Source organism: Hypanus sabinus, unplaced genomic scaffold, assembly GCF_030144855.1.
Source record: "Hypanus sabinus isolate sHypSab1 unplaced genomic scaffold, sHypSab1.hap1 scaffold_945, whole genome shotgun sequence".
Lineage (NCBI taxonomy): Eukaryota > Metazoa > Chordata > Chondrichthyes > Myliobatiformes > Dasyatidae > Hypanus > Hypanus sabinus.
In genome coordinates, this window is record NW_026781799.1 from 21,715 (window position 1) to 44,508 (window position 22,794).

At 46.0% G+C, this 22,794-nt stretch overlaps 1 protein-coding gene across 1 annotated transcript in view; it reads left to right on the top strand.

Annotated features, from left to right (window-relative positions):
* Positions 1-5,829: 5,829 nt before the first annotated feature.
* Positions 5,830-22,794, top strand: part of LOC132390535 (killer cell lectin-like receptor subfamily B member 1B allele C) — a 38,367-nt gene continuing 21,402 nt past the window's right edge. Inside the window, exons 1-4 of the mRNA XM_059963150.1 lie at positions 5,830-5,941; positions 16,830-16,919; positions 18,626-18,679; positions 22,504-22,623. Coding sequence (XP_059819133.1) covers positions 5,830-5,941; positions 16,830-16,919; positions 18,626-18,679; positions 22,504-22,623 — 376 coding nt within the window. The remainder of the gene's footprint in view (positions 5,942-16,829; positions 16,920-18,625; positions 18,680-22,503; positions 22,624-22,794) is intronic.

The window sequence follows — 22,794 nt, forward strand, 5'->3', positions numbered from 1 at the left end:
TTCACAGATCCCTCTGTTCTACTGCACTCCTCAGTGCCCTACAATTTTCCTTCTACGTTCTGCATTGGTTTTATTTCCGGCCAAAGTGCAATACCTCATACGTGCCTGTAATAAACTCCATTTGCAACTTTTCAGGTCATTTTTCCAGCTGTTCTAGATCCCTCTGAAAGTTCTGAAAACTGTCGTCACTATCCACCACGCCACCAATCTTTGTATCATCAGCAACATTTCGGATCCCATTTACTACAATATCATCCAGATCATTGATATAGATGACAAATAACAATGTACCCAGTACTTATCCCTGTGGTACACCACTAGACGTAGGCCTCCGCTACCACTCTCCCTTTGAGCCATTGTCTAATCCAATTTACTACCTCACCATGTATACCTAGCGACTGAATCTTCCGAACTAATCTCCCATACGGGCCTTGACAATGGCTTCACTGAAGTCCATGCAGACAGCAGCCACTGAACGAAAGTTCTAGGCCCAACACGTTTACCGCTCCCTTCAACGGATTCTACCTGTCCCGCTGAGTTCATCCATCTTGTTTTACGTGTTTATTTGACCACAACATCCGCAGTGTACTTTGTGTTAGCATCCACTGCCTTCCCTTCATCCACGTTCTTTGTACTCTATTCTAAAACCTCCAATGGAATTGTTAAACATGACCTACCACGCATATAGCCGTGTCGACTTTCCATAATAAGTCCCTCTCTCTCTAAATACTTGGAGATCCTATCTCTTAGTAGGTCTGCCTATAATTTACCTACAACCGACGTCAAACTTACTGGCCTATAATTTCCCGGAATACGTTTAGAACCTTTTTTTTAAACAACAGAACAGCATGAGCTATTCTACAATTCTCCAGCACCTCACCGGTAGATAGCAACACTTTAAATATGTCTATCAAGGCCCCTGCAATTTAAACATTCGTCTCCTTTAAGGTCGGAGAAAGTAACTTGTCAGATAAATCCTGGGGATTTATCTACTCTGATAGTCTCAAGCCAGCAAGCACCTTCACTTCTTCAATTTGCATAGGTTACCTGAACCCACCACCTGTTTGTCTTATATCCATTGTCTCCATGCCAGTTTCTTTAGTAAATACAGACGAAAAAAATATCTCCCCCATTTCTTTTATCTCCATACATAGCCCAACACACTGATCTTCAAGACGACCAAAGTTATCCCTATCTATCAGTTAGCTCTTAATATACATGTAGAAGCTCATTGGATTAGACTTCAACTTGATTGCCAAAGCTACCTCATGTCTTCTGTTAACCCTCCTGATTTTTTTTCTAAAGTATGTTTTTACACTTTTATATTCCTCAAGTACCTTATTTGTTGCTTATCTCCTATCAAGTCATATATCGCCGTCTTCTTTATCAGAGTTCCAATATCCCTAGAGAACAATGTTCCTTATCCTTATTCAATTTGCCTTTACTCCGGACAGGAACATAAAAACGCTGCACACTCAAAATTTCTCCTTTGAAGGACTCCCACTTACTAATGGCATCCTTTGCAGAGAAAGCATCTGTGGGCTTGTCAGCACATCAGCGTGTCAGGGCGACAGGAGTGTTGGTCGTGGAGGGAAGAAAAAGAGAGAAGTGGATGGGGAGGGTGGGGAGTAAGATAATGGGGAAGAGGAGACAGTGGGACAAAGGTGGGAGAGAGCAGGTACAGAAAAGAGACAAGGTTGAGCAGGGAAGATAGGATAAAAAGTGAGAGAGAGGATGGTGTGAGGGAAAAGGAGAATGAAAACGGGAGCGTGGGGGAAGCTTGTCGAGGGAGAACGAGAGGATGAGACAGTGAATGCCACGGAATAAGGAGGGAGGGTAGGGTTAGATGAAAGAGGTCATAGTAATAGGGGACTCAATAGTCAGGGGCTCAGACAGGCGTTTCTGTGGAGGTGACCGGGAGTCCCGGATGGTAGTTTGCCTCCCTGGTGCCAGGGTTCGGGACGTTTCTGATCGCGTCCAAGATATCCTGAAGTGGGAGGGTGAAGAGCCAGAGGTCGTGGTACATGTAGGTACCAATGACATAGGAAGGAAAGGGGAAGAGGTCCTGAAACGAGAGTATAGGGAGTTTGGAAGGCAGTTAAGAAGAAGGACCGCAAAGGTAGTAATCTCTGTTTCTGGATCATTGGGACCTCTTCTGCGGCAGGAGTGACCTGTTCAAGAAGGACGGGTTACACTTGTATCGTGGGGGGACCAATATCCTAGCGAGGAGGTTTGCTAGGGCTACAGGGCGGACTTTAAACTAGTAAGATGGGGGGGCGGGAGACTATTTGAGGAGACTATGGGAGAGGAGGTTAGTTCACCAGTGGAGCAAGTAAGTAGACAGTGTGTGAGGGTGGAAAGGCAGGTGATGGAGAAGGGATGCGCTCAGCCCGAAGATGTAGGGGAGAAGAAAGAAAAGGATAATAAATTTGAATGCATTGTTAGGGATGGAAAGAGAGGAGGAGATGGAGAGAATCTTAAATGTATCTATTTTAATGCTAGGAGCATTGTAAGAAAGGTGGATGAGCTTAAAGCGTGGATTGATACCTGGAATTATGATGTTGTAGCTTTTAGTGTAACATGGTTGCAGGAAGGGTGTGATTGGCAACTAAATATTCCTGGATATATTTGCTTCAGGTGTGATAGAGTGGGAGGGGCCAGAGGAGGAGGTGTTGCATTGCTTGTCCGTGAGAATCTTATGGCGGTGCTTTGGAAGGATATATTAGAGAGCTCCTCTAGGGAGGCCACTTGGGTGGAATTGAAGAATGGGAAAGGTGCAGTAACACTGATAGGAGTGTATTATAGGCCACCTAATGAGGCGCGTGAGTTGGAAGAGCAAATGTGTAAGGAGATAGCAGATATTTGTCGTAAACACAAGGTGGTGATTGTGGGAGATTTTAATTTTCCTCACGTAGACTGGGAAGCTCATTCTGTAAAAGGGCTGGATGGTTTAGAGTTTGTGAAATGTGTGCAGGATAGTTTTTTGCAACAATACATAGAAGTACCGACTAGAGATGGGGCAGTGTTGGATCTCCTGTTAGGGAATGCGATAGGTCAGCTGACAGATGTATGTGTTGGGGAGCACTTCGGGTCCAGTGATCACAATAGCATTAGCTTCAATATAATTATGGAGAAGGACAGGACTGGACCTAGAGTTGAGATTTTTGATTGGAGAAAGGCTAACTTTGAGGGGATGCGAAGGGATTTAGAGAGAGTGGATTGGGTCAAGTTGTTTTATGGGAAGGATGTAATAGAGAAATGAAGGTCATTTAAGGGTGAAATTATGAGGGTACAGAATCTTTATGTTCCTGTTAGGGTGAAAGGAAAGGTTAAAGGTTTGAGAGCACCATGGTTTTCAAGGGATATTAGAAATTTGGTTCAGAAAAAGAGGGATGTCTACAATAGTTATAGGCAGCATGGAGTAAAGGAATTGCTCGAGGAATATAAAGAATGTAAAAGGAATCTTAAGAAAGAGATTAGAAAAGCTAAAAGAAGATACGAGGTTGGTTTGACAGAAGGTGAAAGTAAATCCGAAAGGTTTCTACAGTTATATTAAAAGCAAGAGGATAGTGAGGGATAAAATTGGCCCCTTAGAGAATCAGAGTGGTCAGCTATGTGTGGAACCGAAGGAGATGGGAGAGATTTTGAATGATTTCTTCTCTTCGGTATTCACTAAGGAGAAGGATATTGTTCTTAGAGATAGTTTTTTTTAATTATCTGGATAGACGGGATCTGATTAGAAGTAGCCAGCATGGATTTGTGCGTGGAAGGTCATGTTTGACAAACCTTATTGAACTTTTTGAAGAAGTTACGAGGAATGTTGACGAGGGTAAGGCAGTGGATGTAGTCTATATGGACTTCAGCAAAGCCTTTGACAAAGTTCCACATGGAAGGTTAGTTAAGAAGGTTCAGTCGTTAGGTATCAATGCTGGAGTAATAAAATGGATTCAACAGTGTCTAGATGGGAGATGCCAGAGAGTAGTGGTGGATAATTGTTTATCGGGATGGAGGCCGGTGACTAGCGGGGTGCCTCAGGGATCTGTTTTGGGCCCAATGTTGTTTGTAATATTGTAATATACATAAATGATCTGGATGATGGGGTGGTAAATTGGATTAGTAAGTATGCCGATGATACTAAGGTAGGAGGTGTTGTGGATAATGAGGTGGATTTTCAAAGCTTACAGGGAGATTTATGCCGGTTAGAAGAATGGGCTGAACGTTGGCAGATGGAGTATAACGCTGAGAAGTGTGAGGTTCTACATTTTGGCAGGAATAATCCAAATAGAACATACAGAGTAAATGGTAGGGCATTCAAGAATGCAGAGGAACAGAGAGATCTAGGAATAACTGTGCATAGTTCCCTGAAAGTGGAGTCTCATGTAGATAGGGTGGTGAAGAGGGCTTTTGGAAAGCTGGTTTTATAAATCAAAGCATTGAGTACAGAATTTGGGATGTAATGCTAAAGTTGTACAAGGCATTGGTAAGGCCAAATTTGGAATATTGTGTGCAGTTCTGATCACCGAATTATAGGAAAGATATCAATAAATTAGAGAGAGTGCAGAGACGATTTACTAGGATGTTACCTGGATTTCAGCAATTAAGTTACAGAGAAAGGTTGAACAAGTTAGGTCTCTATTCATTGGAGCGTAGAAGGTTGAGGGGGGATTTGATCGAGGTATTTAAAATTTTGAGAGGGATAGATAGAGATGACGTGAACAGGCTGTTTCCATTGAGAGTAGGGGAGATTCAAACTAGAGGACATGATTTGAGAGTTAGGGGGCAGAAGTTTAAGGGAACTCGAGGGGGTATTTCTTTACTCAAAGAGTGATAGCTGTGTGGAATGAGCTTCCTGTAGAAGTAGTAGAGGCCAGTTCAGTTGTGTCATTTAAGGTAAAATTGGATAGGTATATGGACAGGAAAGGAGTGGAGGGTTATGGGCTGTGTGCGGGTAGGTGGGACTAGGTGAGATTAAGAGTTCGGCACGGGCTAGGAGGGCCAAGATGGCCTGTTTCCGTGTTGTGATTGTTATATGGTTATATGGAGAAAGAGTGCGCCACTGGTCGAGGAAAGCGAGGAAACGCGCTGAAGGAACCGTGTTTCGAGGTGAATTGCTCACCTCACTCGGAGGGAAGGGGTTGAATCACAGCCATGAGCGGGGACAGTGGGAACGGCCAATGCTCAAAACAGGAATTAGCTGGGGGTGCATCTGTTCCGGATTGAGACTCTGTATGTGTGATAAAATCCCTCCTTGTTCCCTCCTTCCTCATTCCTGCACTCCGTCTCAACTCGCATCGTTCAAATCATTTCCTTTCTCTGTCCCTGCTTTGTTTCCACATTTCCTCAGACCTCCCGGAATTCCTCCTCCATCACCGCCGCGATCTCCATCCTTCCTCTCCTCCTCTCCGCTGTCTTGTCCAATCCTGACCTCACTCAATTACCTCCGTTCACCGATCCTCTCTCTTCAATCACTTTCCAACTCTCGGCCTTCATTTCTCCGTCTCACCATCTCCGCGCTTTTTTCACCTCCATCACTCCTCCCTCCCTCCTCTCTCCCCATGCACCTTCTCTCCCTCCCTTCCCTCCAGTCTGACCATTGTCACCCACCTTTCTATCTCTACCCGACCCCAAATCCTCCGCTATTTTCCCCACTCTCATTATCTTCCCCCAACCACTCTCATTTCTCACGACCACCCTCTGCAACACCCCCAATCTCTCTGCTCCCCGCACTTCGTCCCCCTGCTCTCGGTTCCTCTATTCATCAGCTCTTCATCCGGCGTTGGTTGGAACCGGTCTAACCCACTTGTTAACACAGGCCTCCTCTGACAACGGATGCTTCCCTATCTGAGCCCAAAGGCGCAGAGAATCCTCGGCAGGATGGACCGGAGCGAGAGTCACATGAATGTGAAGTTGGGCAAAACGGACTCACGGTCTCCTTCCCGAGGTGAGTGTGACAGAGAGACAGGCGACAGGTCTATTCTGCAGCTTATCCCCGGTGTGTGTGATGGGACGCTGTGGAGGGAGATTCACTCTGCGTCTGACCCCGGGAGTGTGTGATGGGACGCTGTGGAGGGAGCTTCACACTGTGTCTGACCCCGGGAGTGTGTGATGGGACGGTGTGGAGTGAGATTCACTCTGTGTCTGAATCCGGGGGTGTGTGATGGGACGGTGTGGAGGGAGATTCACTCTGTGTCTGAGCCCGGGAGTGTGTGATTGGACTGTGTGGAGGGAACCTCATTCTGTCTCTAACCCTCGCTGTTTTGTTCTGAGCTGAACCTGTTGTATCGTACGCGGAACTTAATTTCAAGACCCTCTCCGCGCCCCGGGTCCGGACAGATAGAGGTTAGTTTCATCTTTGTTGGTTTGACCCTGTTGAGCTGACGTGTCCAATCCTGCCGAGAGATCTCAGGGCAAACGTACAGTCATTCTAATGATTCCTTGTTTGAGCATAAGACGGAGGGAACGCGTGGGAGAGATGATGGGTGGGTGGACATTATGGAAGGGACGGTGGGGTCGGTGCCGTGAGGTGTCAGCGCCCCGGGAGCTGCGGTATAGAAGGAGAGCCGTTGGATGGTTTGAGGAGGGTGCTCTGTGGGTCGGTGAGGAGAGCGAGCATGGGATGTGCTGTAAGGAGGAAGGCGCGATGAGGAGTGAACTCTGAAGACTGGGTGTGTGGAGATGAGTGAACGCCGTGTCCGTGTGGTGAGGAGGGACACAGTGGGAGAAACGTTGAGGAGGAGACGCTGTATAAATCCATAACTGCTCTCTCACTTTTCTTAACCCCACTCTCTTTCCCCTCTTTCCCCTTTTCTCCGCTCCCTCACCTCCTCACACCCTTTCCACTCTCCCATTCACCACTCCTCTCTCCCTGATTTCCCCACTCTCTCGCATTGTCCCCTTCTCTTCGCCCTGCCGCCTTGCCCCCTCCCTCCACTCATCCTCTATCACAGTCACCGTCTCTACGACTCTCGGTCTCCCCCTCGTGTCCTTTCCCTCTCTCCCCGCTCCCTCTCATCCTTCCCCGTCCGCCACTCCGGTTTTCCAAACTGGCTCTGTCCATAAATATGCCCCTGAAATCCCTTCATGCCCTCTCGTCCTGTCTATCCATGGCTCACGCCTTTCCCCAACGCTCTCTCCCCTCGATCTTCTCTCTTACTCAAATTTTCTTCTCGCTTCTCCATCCGTCTCCCACTTTTCTCTTCCCCTCACTCTTTCTTCTGAATCCCCCTCTCTCGCACCTCTCCCTGCCCTCTCAGTGTTACCGACTCTCTCCCCGGTCCGTCCCACTCTCTTACCGCGAAACCCCGTTCTCCCTCCCCATTCTTCCTCTTACATCTTCCCGCCCATCGTCCCTGTCGCTATATCCCCTTCTCTGTCCATCGATCTCCTCTGCTGCCCCCGAGAGCCTCTCGTCTCTCTACCCCTCTCCCTGACTCTCTCTCTCGAATTCTCACGCATTCTCTCTCCCTCACTTACCTCTCTCTCTCTCTCTCTCTCTCTTCTCTCACCCCTCTCCTCCCTTCCCGACACAATCCCCCATGCTCTACCGCTCTCACTCTTATCTTTTCTCTCTGTGTGTCTCTCAGACGGTCTGAACTCCACCTACTCAGATCTGAATTTTCGCAAAGAGAAACCCCGCATCGATCAGGTTGAAAATCGTCCCATTGCCTCGGAACCCGGCGGGTTTTCAAACACTGCACAAACAGGTCAATGTTTACTCTGATGACGTCAGACTTGAGGGATCACGTGTCATACTCGCAATTGTCCAAGTTTCTAATGCATCCGGCTCGGCCACTTTCTCTGTCCCCCACAGACTGACCACCATCTGGGTAATATAACGTTGTCACTCGACTCCCCAATAATTACTGCCTGTGATGCATATACATGATCTGTATGAAATTGCAGTTGGAAGGGTTAGAAACATAGAAACATAGAAAACATGCATCGCAATACAGGCACTTCGGCCCACCAAACTGACAGCACATATCCCTACCTTATAACAACCTAGGCTTTACCCATAGCCCCCTATTATTCTAAGATCCATTCAGCCATCGAGAAGACTCTTAAAATACCCTCTCGTTTCCAGCTCCACCGCCGCCTCCGGCAGCCCATTGCACGCACTCACCACACGCTGCAAAAAAAAACTGAACCCTGACATCTCCTCTGTATTTACTTCCGAGCACCTTAAAACCTTGCCCTCTCTTGCTAGCCATTCCACGCAATCTCCACTCTCTGAGTAATAGACTTACTCCTAACATCTCGTCTGTACCTACTCCCCAACACCTTAAAACTGTGTCCTCTTGAGGCAACCATTTCAGCCCTGGGTAAAAGACTCTTACTATCCACACGAACAATACCTGTACAAGATTTTGTACACATCTATCAGGTCACCTCTGATCCTCCGTCGCTGCAAAAAGAAAAGGCCGAGTTCACTGAACCTATTCTCATAAAGCATGTTCCCCAGCCCTGGCAACATCCTTGTAAATCTCTTCTGCACCCTTTCTAAGGCTTCCACATCCCTTCTGTAGTGAGGCGTCCAGAACAGAGCACATTACTCCAATTAGGGTCTGACCAAGGTCCAATATAGCTGCAAAATTACCTCTGTGCTCTTGAACTCAATTTCACGATTGATGAAGGCCAATAAACCATATGCCTTCTTAACCACAGAGTCAACCTGCGCAGCTGCCTTGAGCGTCCTATGGACTCGGACCCCAAGATTCCTCTGATCCTCCACACTGCCAAGAGTCTTATTATTAATACTATATTATCCCATCATATTTGACCTACCAAAATGAACCACCACACTAATGGGGTTGAACTCCATTTGCCACTTCTCAGCCCTGTTTTGCATCCTATCAATTTCCCGCTGCAACCTCTGACAACACTCCACACTGTCCACAACATCTCCAAACTATTTGTCATCAGCAGACATACTAACCCATTCCTCCACTTCCTCATCCAGGGACACCAGCGACAGATCTGGCTTTACTCCATGAGGGTACGTCCCCACCAACAGTATCCAAAACGGAATACTTATTATTTGTGAGACCGGCCGCAGGGATGCTCTGCTCATTCTGTTTATCCCCCTTCCCTCCGCTCACAGTCACCCAGCTACCTGCCTCCTGACATTTCGGGGTAAATGTCTCCCTGTAACTCCTGTTTATTTCTGCCTCTGCCTCTCGAATGATCCGAAGGTTCCATGAAATTCCTTCCAAATTCCATGAAAGTTACATCTTCTATCCGTGCTTGATCTCCCTTTCCCGGTCAAAACAGACCGACAACTCTCCCTGCGTTTCACGTCATCAGATACCTCCCTCCCCCTTCAATGTTCCACGCTCCCAATCTCCTCCTCTCTTTCCCTCTCTCACCACTACAGTTCATGTCCGTCTCTCCCAACCTTCCATCTCCTTGGGTTTCTACCATCTGATATATTCTTAATAGACATGTCTGTGTTTATTGCACATAACAACTGAAAAACTAGCTCCTACACAATCAAATCAGCCGGTCATCTCTCCCTGTGTCCCACATCATTATTCCCGAAGGATTTACCCAGTTTTACAGAATTGGACTGTAAAAGAATTTATCCCGGGATTAAACAGAAATAAAGACGCAAACCTGGGTGTACGGTTTACCGCTCAATAGGTGATCCCGTTGCCTTACGACTCCGCCAATGCCAAGTTATCTATTAAATGTATATAGTGAACTTTGGGCAACAGCCAACAGCCAAAAATATTCAGTGAGCGATTTCAAGAAGCACTTGTTACATATCAGCTGGTCTACGAATGCTGCCGGGAGGTGGACAAATTTAGAACTGCACGACTACAGTCAGTTCCTCTTTTACCAAGACAGTGTGGGATTAAAGTCAACATTACCTCATTTTTGGTATGCAATGCTGCTAGGTTTTGTTCGCTCGCACAAGCAAGGCAGCGTCTGCAACTTATCCTGTGACCTTCGTGACCTCAGTCTGCAGCTAGTCCAGCTTGGTTAAAACATTTTTTTTTTCACATTCAGACAAATTAACTTACCATGAGAACGTAGGATTTAGGAGCAGAATTAGACCGTTTGTCTCATTTAGTCTGCTCCAGCATTTCATCGTGCCTTATCTAATTTACTTCTCAGCCTAAATCCCCTCCCCTCTTCCAGTATTCCTTCAAGCCCTGACCAATCAAAAACCTCGGCCATAAATATATACAAGAAGAGACCTTTGGCCTCCAAGGCCGCCTGCGGCAGAAATCCACAATTTCACCACAGTCTGGCTAAATAAATGTCTCCTTGTCCCCGTTCCAGAAGGACGCGCTGCTCTTCGAAGTCTTTGTCCTCTGGTCTTCAACTCCCCCACCATAGAAAACATCCTCGCCACACGAACTCGATCAAGGCATTTATATTTTCAATAGATTTCAATGGGATCGCTCTTCTTCCTTCTAAATTCCAGTGTGTGCAGGCCTAGAGATTTCCAGCACTTCTAATATGACGCCATTTAATCATGGAATCATTTCTGTGAACCTCGTTTGAACCATCTCCACTTTGAGCACCATCTTTCTAAAATAAGAGGCCCAAAACTGTTCACAATACTCCACGTGAGGCCTCAGCAGTGCTTTATAAATACTCAGCATCTCTCCTTTCCTTTTATATTCGGGTCGAAATGCTGACATGCATTTGTCCTCCTCACCACAGACTCAACCTGAGAAGGTTACATCATCGGCACAACATTGTGGGCTGAGGGGCCGGGAATGTGCTGTAGAATTTTATGTTCAACCTGAAAATTAAACGTCTGGAAACCGCGCTCAAGGACCTTAAAGTCCCCTGAAATTTATGTTTTGTTTGTGTTTTCTCTCCATTTATAAAATATTCAACCTTTTAATTTCTCACAAAGCATGCATCCTTCAACACTTCGGTACATCTGCCATTACTTTGCCCTGTCTAAGCCCTTCTGTAGCCTGTCTAATTCCTCAAAACTACCTGCCCCTCCACTTATCCTCATGTCGTCTACAAACTGTGGAGCCACATTCATGGAGCTGCACACACGGACGTAAGATCCCTCTGCTCGTTGACACTGTCTTGTCTTTAATTCTGTGCTATATCTTCCTATTTGTCCGGGCTGAACTCATCTGCCATTTCTCCAACCATATCTGCAAGGGATTTCAGCAGAGCAGCAACTGATTTCGTTTCCAGGAAAAGATGAGGAAGATGCAGGTCATGTGTATTCCAAAAATGAAGAAGTTCTCAATACTCAAAAAGTATTCGATTTTGGCCGAAAAAGGAACTCAAAGGTCTTGTAAAAGCTAAAGAAAGGGCTTACAAGAAAATAAAAAAATAGTGGGAATGTAATCATCTGTTCGGCTCGCTGCTTCATCCGGGTGATGGACGCCCCCGACCCGAGAAAATTACGAAATCTCCTTTGGGTGGATGCTGTACTATGTTTAAAAATAGTACACAATATGAGAGTCAATGACTGAGCTATAAATTTCTATTTTGACTATATGGTTAGTAAATCAACATAAAAATAAGAAAGGGGCACGTTCTTATGAAACAGTCTAATATTCCAACGTTGGAGATCACAGTGTCGTCCATTTGTTCCCGTCGACCTCTCCCAAGCGTAGCCGACCCTCGGATCCACTCTCCTCAGACCGCTCCGTCCAGCGGTCATAGAAACATAGAAACACAGAATGCCTAGATCACAGTCCAGGCCCTTCGGCCGACAAACTGTGAGAACATGTCCTTTCCTCCGAACCATCCAGCTCTTTTCCAGAATGGACTTCTAAATTACCTCGGTTTACCAATAGCTCTCTATTTTCCTGATCTCCATGTACCTGTCCAGGAGACTGTTAAAACTGCCTGTTGTATCGGGCTGCACCATCCTGTCCGGCAGCGCATTACACGAACTCACCACTCTCTTCGAACAAAAATAAAACTACCCCTGGCAATCCGCTCTGTACTGACTTCTATGCAGCTTAAAACTGTGCCCTCTCGTGCTGTCGATTTCACCCCTGCGAAATAAAGGCTTCTGACTATTCACACGATCAATGCCTCTCATCATCTCATACACCTTATCAGGTCCTCTCTCATCCTCCGCCTCTCCAAGGAAAAATGGACGAGTTCACCAAACCCATTCTGATACGCCATGCACCCCAATCAAGTCAACATCTTTGTAAATCTCCTCTGCATCCTTTCTATCGTTTCCACATTCTTCCTGTAGTGAGACAACTAGAACTGAGCAACGTATTCCAAGTGGGGTCTTATCATTTGTAATATTGCCTTACTGCTCCAAAACCCAGCTTCACGGTTGATGAAGGCCAATGAACCGGACGCTTTCTTAAGGACAGAGACAACCTGCGCAGCAGCTTTGAGTGTCCTGTGGACTCGAACTCCAAGATGTCTCCGAGCCAACAAACTGCTGAGAATCGTTCCATCATATCTGACCTACAAAAAAGGACAACTTCTCACTTATCCTGGTTGAACACCATCTGCCACTTTTCAGACCAGTTTTGTATCCTAGGACTTTCCCGCACTAAGCCCGGACAGACCTCATTATCTCAACAAACCCAACCATGTATAGTCCGCAAACTTACGAACCCACACCTCCACATCTTCATCCAGGTAATTTATAAAATCACGAAGAGTAAGGGTCCCAGAACAGATCCCTAAGGAACTCCACTGTTCACTGGCCTCCATGCAGAATATGACCCATCTAAATCCTTCTGTGGGCAAGCCAGTTCTGCATCCAGAAAGCAAAGGCCCCTTCTGTTACCCCTTCTGCACACATACTTTCCCAATAAGCCTTCCATGGGTACGTTATCAAATTCTCCTTGAAATCACTATAAACTAGATCTACTGTGCTACCTTCATCAACATGTTCAGAGACGTCCTCAAAAAAAAAAAAATCAATCCGGCTCATAAGGCACGACCTGCCTTTGCATATCCATGCCAGTTTATATTAATCATATCATGCCTCTACAAATGTTCACAAATCTTGCCTCTCAGGATCTTCTCCCTCATCGTAGCAACCACTGAAGTAAGACTCATTGTTCTATAATTTCCTGGACTATCTCTACTCTCTTTCGTGAATAAAGGAACGACATCCACAACACTCCAGTCCTGCGGAAACTCTCCCGTCCCCATTGATGATACAAACATCATCACTGGAGGCTTAGGTGTCTCCTCGCTCGGCTCGCACAGTAGCCTGGTCCTCCATTCCCCGTGACTTTTGCAACTTGATGCTTTCCAAAATCTCTTGCATTTTGCCTTTATTAATTTGTACATACTCAAGGTTTTCAGTCCGCTCTAAGTCACCCGTACAAACGCCAGAATCCTTTGCCCTAGTGAATTCTGAAGCAAAATATTCATTATGTACCTCTGCTGTCTACTCCGGTTCCATTCACACTTTTCCACTGTCATACTTGATTCGTCCTAATCTCTCACATCTTCTCCACGTGTTCTTCAAGTGCTTATCGAGTGCGCTGCGTTGCACCTGAATCCTAACCTAAAGGGGCTTCTTATGGCCCCTTCAGGCGCTCCTAATTTCTGTCTGAAGCTTCTTCCTGCTAGCTTTATAATCTTCCAAACCTTTGTCATCTACTAGTCTTTTGAACTTTTCGTAAGGCCTTCATTTCTTCTAGACATCATTTCCAACAGTCTTTGCTGACCACGGTTTCTGTAGCCTACCATCCTTTTCCCTTCTCATTGGAACATACCTATGCATAACTCCATGCAGATATCCCGTAAACACGTGCAAAATATCTCTTACAGTACACCTGATCAGAACACCTTTCAGAACACCTGAACCCAATTGGAGTAAGGTCAATTATGAGGCAATCAGGCAGGAACGTGGAAGCTTAATTTGGAAACATATGTTCTCAGGGAAAAGTCCGGAAGAAATTTGGCAAGTGTTCAGGGGTTGTTTTTGAGGAGACAGGAAAGTTATGGAAGGGTACAGCCAACAGCCAAATAAACTCAGTGAGCGATTTCAAGAAGCACTTGTAAGATATCAGCCAGTCTACGAATGCTTCTGGTCGGTGCACAAAATTAGATCTGCACGTCTACAGTCAGGTCTTCCATTACCATGACAGAGTAACTTTGTTAACTTTCGTTAGCTCGCACAAACAGAGCAGAGTCTGCATCTTATCCTGTGGCCTTCGGGGCCCCAGTTTTCAGATAGTCAAGCTCAGCAACAGCATTTAGTTTTTCCACAACAAAACAAAATAAACTAATCATAAGAACGTAAGCTGTAGGGGCAGAATTAGACCATGTAGAACATTAGAACATTGCCATATAGAAACAGGCCTTTGGGCCCTTCTTGACTATGCCGAACCATTTATTTGCCTAGCCCACGGTCCGGCCCCTGGCCCGTATCCCTCCTTGCACCTCTCATCCATGTAACTGTCCAAGTTTTCAATGTTAAAAGTGAACCCGCATTTACCACATCATCTGTCCGCTCTTTCCACATTCTCACCACTCTCTGCCCCTCCCCAATATTCCCTTTAAACTTTTCCCCCTTCACCCTTAGCCCATGACCTCTTTTGTTTTTCCTCTCCTGGCCTCAGTGGAAAAAGCCTGCTTGCATTCACTTTATCAATACCCATCATAATTTTATATACCTTTATCAAATCACCCCTCATTCTCCTACGCTCCAGGGAATAAAGTCCTAACCTATTAAACCTTACACTGTAACTCAGTTTCTCAAGCCCCGGCAACATCCTTTTAAATCTTATCTGACTCTTTCAGTCTTATTGAGATCCTTCATGTAATTAGGTGACCAAAACTGCACACAATACTCCAAATTCGATCTCACCAATGTCTTATACAGGCTCACCATTACATTCCAACTCTCAACACTTTGATTTATGAAGGACAATGTAGCAAAAGCTTTCTTTACAACCCTATCTACTTGTGAAGCCAGTTTTAGTGAGTTATGTATCTGTACTTCTAGATCTCTCTAATCTACTGCACTCCTCAGTGTCCTACCATTTACCTTGTATGTTCTACCTTGGTTTGATCTTCCGAAGTGCAATACATCACACTTTTCCGCATTAATCTCCATCTGCAATTTTGAAGCCCATTCCTTCAACTGGTCCAAATCCTTCTGCAAGCGTTGAAAACATTCCTCACTGTCCACTACACCTCAAGTTTTTGTATCGTCAGCAAATTTGCTGATCCAATTTGCCACATTATCAACCAGATCATTGATATAGATAACAAAAAACAATGGACCCAGCAATAATCCCTCTGGCACACCACTAGTCACAGGCCTCCACTCAGAGCAACTATCCTCCACTACCACTCTCTGGCTTCTTCCATTGAGCCAATGTCTAATCCAATTTACTACCCCTCTTGTATACCTAGCGACTGAATCTTCCTAACTTATTTCCCATGCAGGACATTGTCAAAGGCCTTACTGAAGTCTATATACATCCACTCTCTTCCCTTCATCCACTTTCCTGGTAACGTCCTCGAAAAACTCTAATACATTGGTTAAACATGACGTAACACGCACAAAGCCATGCTGTCTTTTTTCTAATAGGTGTCTGTCTTTTCAAATACTTGAAAATCCGATCCTTAATGTTATTCAAGTTCTCCAAGGAAAGGGCACCAGGACACAAGCAGTTTGGCACCGGTGTCGTCGCAGAGCAAAGAGTTGTTAAATGCCTTGCTGAAGGACACAACACGCTGCCCCAGCTGAGGCTTGAACCAGTGACCATCAGATCACTAGACCAATGGCTTATCCGCTAGGCCACGCGCCAATACTTCCACTCTTAACCCATAACCTCTGTTTTTTTTTTCTCCCCTCCCCTCAGCGTAAAAAATCCTGGTTGCATGCTCTCTATCTCTACATATCATTATTTTATATATCTCTATAAAATCTCCTCTCATTCTTCTACGCTCCAGGGAATAAAGTCCAACCCTATTCAACCATTCTCGGTAACTCAGTTTCTCGAGTCCCTGCAATGTCCTTGCGAACTTTCTCTGCACCCTTTCAACCTTATAAATATATTTCCTGTAATTAGGTGACCAAAACTGCACACAATGCTCCAAATTCGGTTTCACCAATGTCTTATCCAACCTCACCATTTCGTTCCAACTCTCATACTCATTACTTCGATTTATAAAGGCCAATGTACTAAAAGGTCTCTTTACAACCCTATCCACGTGTGACGCCACTTTCAGGAAATTACTCCCAGATTTGTACTCCCAGATCCCTCTGCTCTATTGCACTCCCCAGTGTCCTACCATTTACCTTGTATGATCTAACCTTGATTTGACCTTCCGAAGTTCAATACCTCACACTTGTCCGCGGTAAATTTCATCTGCCATTCTTCAGCCCATTCCTACAACTGGTCCAAATCCCTATGCTTTGAAAACATACTTTACTGTCCACTGCATCTGTATTTGGATCATCAGCAAATCTGCTGACCCAATTTACCTCATTATCATCCAGATTATTGATAAAGATGACAAACAACAGTGGACACAGCACCGATCCGTGTGGCACACCACTAGTCACAGACCTCCACTCGGGGAAGAAATCATCCACTACCACTCTCTGGTTTCTCCCATTGAGACAATGTCGAATCCAGTTTACTACTTTACCATCGATACCTAGCAACTGAATCTTCTGAACTAACCTCCCATGTGGGACCTTGTCAAAGGCCTTATTGAAGACCATCTCTGCGGGCCATTCTCTCGCACTCTCAATCCCTCTCCACAGTACCTCTCCCACGCCCAGCTCTCGCTTCCTCTCTTTTTCAGCTGTTAACCTTGGGTTTTTGGTGTCGCTCTGTCTCACTTGTCAAAACGGGCTTACTCTGACAACGGTTACTTCTCCTTCCTGAGCTCAGACACGCAGAGGATCCTCGACAGGATAGACGGCCGCGAAGCTTCCATGAATAAGAAATGCACAAACACAGGCTCAGGGGCACCTTCCCGAGGTGAGTGGGGCAGAAAGACGGAGGGAAGGAGTTTCCATTTGAGTCTGAGTCCGAGAGCGTGTGTTGGATTGTGCGGATGGAAACCCCCTCTGCGTTTGTCCCTGGCGGCTGGTGATAGCACAGTGGGGAGGGAGCGTCACTCTGTGTCTAAGCCCTGGACTTGTGAGACGCTGCACAGGGAGATTCACTCTGTGTTTGACTGGGTCGATGATGAGGGAGCCTCAGCCAATATCTGAACCTGATGTATCGTACGTGGAGCCTAAAGCGTAGACCCTCTCTGAGTCCCAGATCCGTAGAGATGGAGGTCAGTTTCATCGTTGTTGCCTTGACTGTGTTCATGTAATTTGTCCATTCCTGTCGAGAAACCTCAGGGCAAACTTACAGCTGACCCTAATGATTCGCTATTTGAGAATATGTTAGAGGGAACGCGCAGGACAGGCGACTTGGAGGGAGCAATATGAGTGGGTGGGGACGTCAGTGACGATGGCGTGCTTTGGGAAGGGTGGCGTGGAGCGACCGGCATAGGAGGGCATTACCGAGGCAGCATTGTGGAGTGGGATGTAGAGAGTGTAATGTGGGAGGACGGAATGTCATGGTGGGGTGGAAGGTTTACTGAGGGGGGAGAGCTGAGATGGCGAAAGGAGGGAGCGCTCTGGGATGGCAGGTGAATATGGAGTACCGTGGGAAGGGTGATGTTTAGAGAGGGCAATGAGAGATGTGGTGATGACGGAAACCCCTAAAATTTATTTTAATCCCCTGTCGTATTTTCCATCTCCTCCCCACACACTCTGCACAAACCTTATCTCTTCCCCCCTTCTCTCTCCCTTTCCCCTCACACTCATTCTTCTGTTTCCCCTCTCTTCTCCCCTCTATCCCTCTTTTCCCATCTCATCCACTCGCCCCTCCCGTCCTCATCACCCCCTCTCTTTACGCTCTATTGCCCCCATTCTGCTCTCTCTCATTCGCTCCCCTCTATCACCCACTCCCCTCTCTATCCCTCCTTGAACCTCTGTCTCTTCCCTACCCTCTCTCTCCCTGCCCTGTCTTTCACGCTATCAGTCCCACTATTCCCTGTCTCCCAGTCCCTCCCTCTTCCCCCCTCCTCTTTTTCCTCCCTCTCCCGTGATTATTCTGTCCACTCTCTAACTATCTCCCAACATCTCTCTACCTCTTTTTACCCATTCACTCTTCATTCTCTCATTGCTCTCTTTCTTAATCCTCTCTCCTCTGACACCCTCCCCCGGACTCCTACTCTGGCTCTCCCTCTGCACTCTTTACCTCACTCTTTCTCTTCTTTTAACTCTTCCATCCTCTCTGTCGCACATATCCACCCTTCTCTTTTTATTCTCTCACCCCTCTGCCTCGTTTTTCAGTCCTACTCTCTGCACTGACTACCTCACACCCCTCAACACACCACCCTCCTTCTCTGCTATGTCTCCTCGTTCTCATTCCCAATTCTGCTCCATTTTCCCACCCATCGCCACTCTTCAGTCACCCCCTCTTAACAACTCAATCCTTCCATTTCACTCTCTCTGTCGTTGTACTCCCTGTCTCGCTTCCCTCTCTTGCCTCTCCCCCTTCATCACATTCGCTGTCCCCAACAGCCCCCTCCCCCACGTCTCTGTGATTTCTTCGCTTCCCTCTACACCTCACTGTCACCGATTCTCTATCGCGCTATCTCATACTTGTCTATCTCTCTCTCGCAGACGATGTGACCTCCACCTACACCGAGCTGAACATTCGGAAAGTCGAACCAGCAGGTCAGTGATGCAACAACGACGTCATTCTGGAGGGCTCACATGTCATAATCCCAAATGGCCAAGAATGTAATGTATTTGACTCCACCAATTCTCTGGCAGCTCGATCCACAGACTGACCACCATCTGGGTAACAAACGATTGTAAATCGTCTCACCAGTTGAATATTTTCCCCCTTTCTCCTTATACCTGTGCGCTCTCGATTTTCCAAGTCTAGGGGAAATAATTACGCCCATTCACTCTGTCTGTGTTCCACTCTTTATATACTCCTGAAAGGTCACCCCTGCACTACGAGGAATAAAGTCGCAATCAACTCAACCTCTTTCCCTAACTCAGTCCCTGGAGTCCCGGCAACGTCGTCGTAAGTCTCGCCGAGCACTTATTTCCAATTCTCTGGCATCTTTCCAGGAACAGGACGACCAAAACTGAGCACCGTACTCCATGTGTATCGGCGTCAGCGACGTCCTGTACAAATGCAACATGGTCACACGACTCCTGTCCGCAATAGACAATAAACAATAGGTGCAGGAGAAGCCCTTCAGTTCTTCGAGCCAGCATCGCCATTCATTGGGATCATGGCTGATCATCCACAGTCAGTACCCCGTTCCTGCCTTCTCCCCATATCCCTTGACTCCGCTATCTAACTCTTTCTTGAAAGCATGCAGAAAATTTTCCTCCAGTGCCTTCTGAGGCAGAGCATTCCATAGATCCACATCTCTATGGGTGAAGAAACTTTTTCTCAACTCATTTCTCAATGGTCTACCTCTTAGTCTTAAACTGGACTCCACCAACATCGGGAACATGTTTACTGCCTGTCGCGAGTCCAATCCCTTAATAATCTTATATGTTTTAATTAGATCCACTCTCATCCTTCTAAATTCCACTGTATACAAGCCCAGTTGCTCCAATCTTTCAACATATGACAGTCCCGCCTTCCAGGGAATAAGCCTCGTGAACCTACGCTGCACTCCCTCAATAGCAAGAATGTACTTCCTCAAATTTGGAGATCAAAACTAAACACAATACTCCAGGTGTGGTCTCACCAGGGCCCTATACAACTGCAGAAGGACCTCTTTGTCCCTATACTCAACTCCCCTTGTTATGAAGGCCAGCATGCCATTAGCTTTCTTCACTGCCTGCTGTACCTGCATGCTTGCTGTCAGTGACTGATGTACAAGAACACATAGATCTCGTTGTATTTCCCCTTTTCCTAACTTGGCGCCATTCAGATAGTAATCTGCCTTCTTGTTGTTGCCAGCGAAGTGGATAACCTCACATTTATCCACATTAAACTTCTTCTGCCATGTATCTGCCCATTCACCCAACCAATCTAAATCACACTGCATTCTCCTAAAATCCTCCTCATATTTCACACTGTAACCCTACTTTGTGTCATCTGCAAATTTGCGAATGTTACTTTTAATCCTTTCATCTAAATCATTAATGTATATTGCATATAGCTGCACCGAGCCTTCAGGAAACCCACTAATCACTACCTGTCGTTCTGAAAAGCACCCGTTAATCGCTACTCTTTGTTTCCTGTCTGCCATCCGATTTTCTATCCACTTTAAAACCTACTCCCAATACCATGTGCTCTAATTTTGCCCACTATTCCCCTATGTGGGACCTCATCAAAGGCTTTCTGAAAGTCCAGCTGCACTACATCCACTGGCTGTCCTGTCCATTTTCATAGTTACATCATCAAAAAATTCCAGAAACTAATCAAGCGTGATTTCCCCTTCGTAACTCCACGGTGACTCGAATCGATACTGTGACTGCTATCCAATGAGCCGCTATTTCATATTTTATAATTGACTCCAGCACTTCCCCGCCACGGATATCAGGCTAATTTCTTGTTTACTCTCTCCCTTCTTTCTTAAAAAGTGGGATAACATTAGCTACCCTCCAATCCTCAGGATCTGATCCTGACTCTATAGAACATTGGAAAATGATTACCAATGTGTCGACAGTTTCTAAAGCCACTTCTTTAAGTACCCTGGCAGGCAGACCATCAGGCTTTCTGGATTTATCAGGCTTCAGTCCCAACAGTCCACCCAAAACCATTTTCTGCCTAATGTGGATTTCCGTCAGTTACTCCGTTGCCCTTGGTCCTCTGACCACTATTACATCTGATATATTGTCTGTGTCTTTCCTAGTGAAGACAGATCCAAAGTACCTGTTCAGCTCGTCTGCCATTTCCTTATTCCCCATAATAAATTCACACGTTTCTGCCTCAAAGGGCCCAACTTTGGTCTTAAATAGTTTTTTTTCTTCTTCACATGCCTAACGAAGTTTTTACTGTCCTCCTCGGTATTCTTGGCTAGCTTACCTTCCTACCTCATCTTTGCTCCCCGTATTGCCTTTTTAGTTAACTTCTGTTGCTCCTTAAAAAAGTTTCCCAATCCTCTGGCTTTCCCCTCATTTTTGCTATGTTATATTTCTTCTCTTTTATTTTTATACTGTCCTTGACTTCCCTTGTTAGACACGGTCGCCCCCTCCTCCTTTAGAATATTTCTTCCTCTTTGGAATGAACTGATCCTGCACCTTCTGTATTATTTCCAGAAATACCTGCCACTGTTGTTCCACTGTCACCCCTGCTCGGGTATCCTTCCAGTCAACTTTGGCTGGTTCCTTCCTCATGGCTCCATGGTCCCCTATGTTCAACGGTAGTACTGACTACTCCCTCTCAAATTGTAGATCAGTTCTTATCATATTATGGTCACTACCTCCTAATGGCTCCTTTAACTCGAGTTCCCTTCTCAAATCCGGTTCATTACACAACACGAGATCCACAATTGCATTCTGCCTAGTAGGCTCCAGTACAATCTGCTCTAAGGGTCAATCTCGGACGCACTACACAAACTCCATGTCTTGGAGTCCAGTGCCAACCTTATTTTCCCAGTCTGCCTGCATTTTGCATTAACTTTGCGACATGCTAATTTTAGCTCTTGATTCAACTTGCAGACTATATCCCGGCTACTATTTGTGGTCGTGTTGATAACTCACATTAGGGTCTTTTTGCCCTTACAATTTCTCAGTTCTATCCATACTGACTCTACATCTCTTGATTCTATGTTACCGCTCGCAAGGGATTGAATTTCATTCCTCACCAGCAGAGCCTCTGCCCACCTGATCTGTCCTTTTGATTGGACGTATACGCTTGAATATTCATATTCCAGCCCTGGCCCTCTTGCAGCCATGTCTATGTTATTCCTACAACATCATATAATTTCCAACTGAGCTCAAGCTCAATCACTTTATTTCTTATACTTCGTGCATTCATATATAATTCTTTCCATCCATCACTTCCCTCGCTTCACACATCGATCCATATTGCAGTTGGCCATACGCTCCGAATCCTTCCTGAGCTTTCTTCCCCTTTAATTCTGTTGTTTATCTTAAGTTTTCAGTTTCACACTTTCCCTTTAACTGTATCCTTATATTTCGAGTTAGTACCCTCCACTCACCCCACTTACTAGTTTAAACGCACCCGTGTTGCAGCGGCAAACCGGCCTGCCAGAATGCTGGATACCGCCTGTTAAGCTGCAAGCCGTCCCTTTCATTGTTCTCCGTCCGCACTACCTGTTGAATTCCTCTCCTCGTTCTCTCTCCCCATTCTCTCCTATTTTCCCGTACATCGGCTTTATCTCTCACCCTATTTCCTCTCTCTGTCCATCCATCTGCTGCTCAGTCTCCACGTCTTTCTCTACTCACTTCCTCATCTTCCTCAAATGTTCTCCCTGTCAATCAATCCGCCTCACCATTCTGTACCTGTCACTTGCCCTTCTATTCGTCGCTCTCTCACATTCTCTTCCATTCCCTTGCAGATGGTCTGGACCCCACCTACTCTCAGCTGAACTTCCGCCAAAATGAACTTCACATCGCTGAGGATGATGATCCTTCTGTTGCCTCGGGACCAGGAAAAATGCCATTGACTGCTCAGGCAGGTCAGAGTTCACATTGAAGACGCCAATCTGAAGGGGTCACGTGACATACGCTCACCTGTGTTAATGCATCAGCATCGACCATTTCCTCTTGCAGTTCGTTCTGCAGACGAAGCACCGTCTGCTTAAAAAAAGAACGTGACTCTGGACCGTAGTTAAATCTCTTTCTGCTGT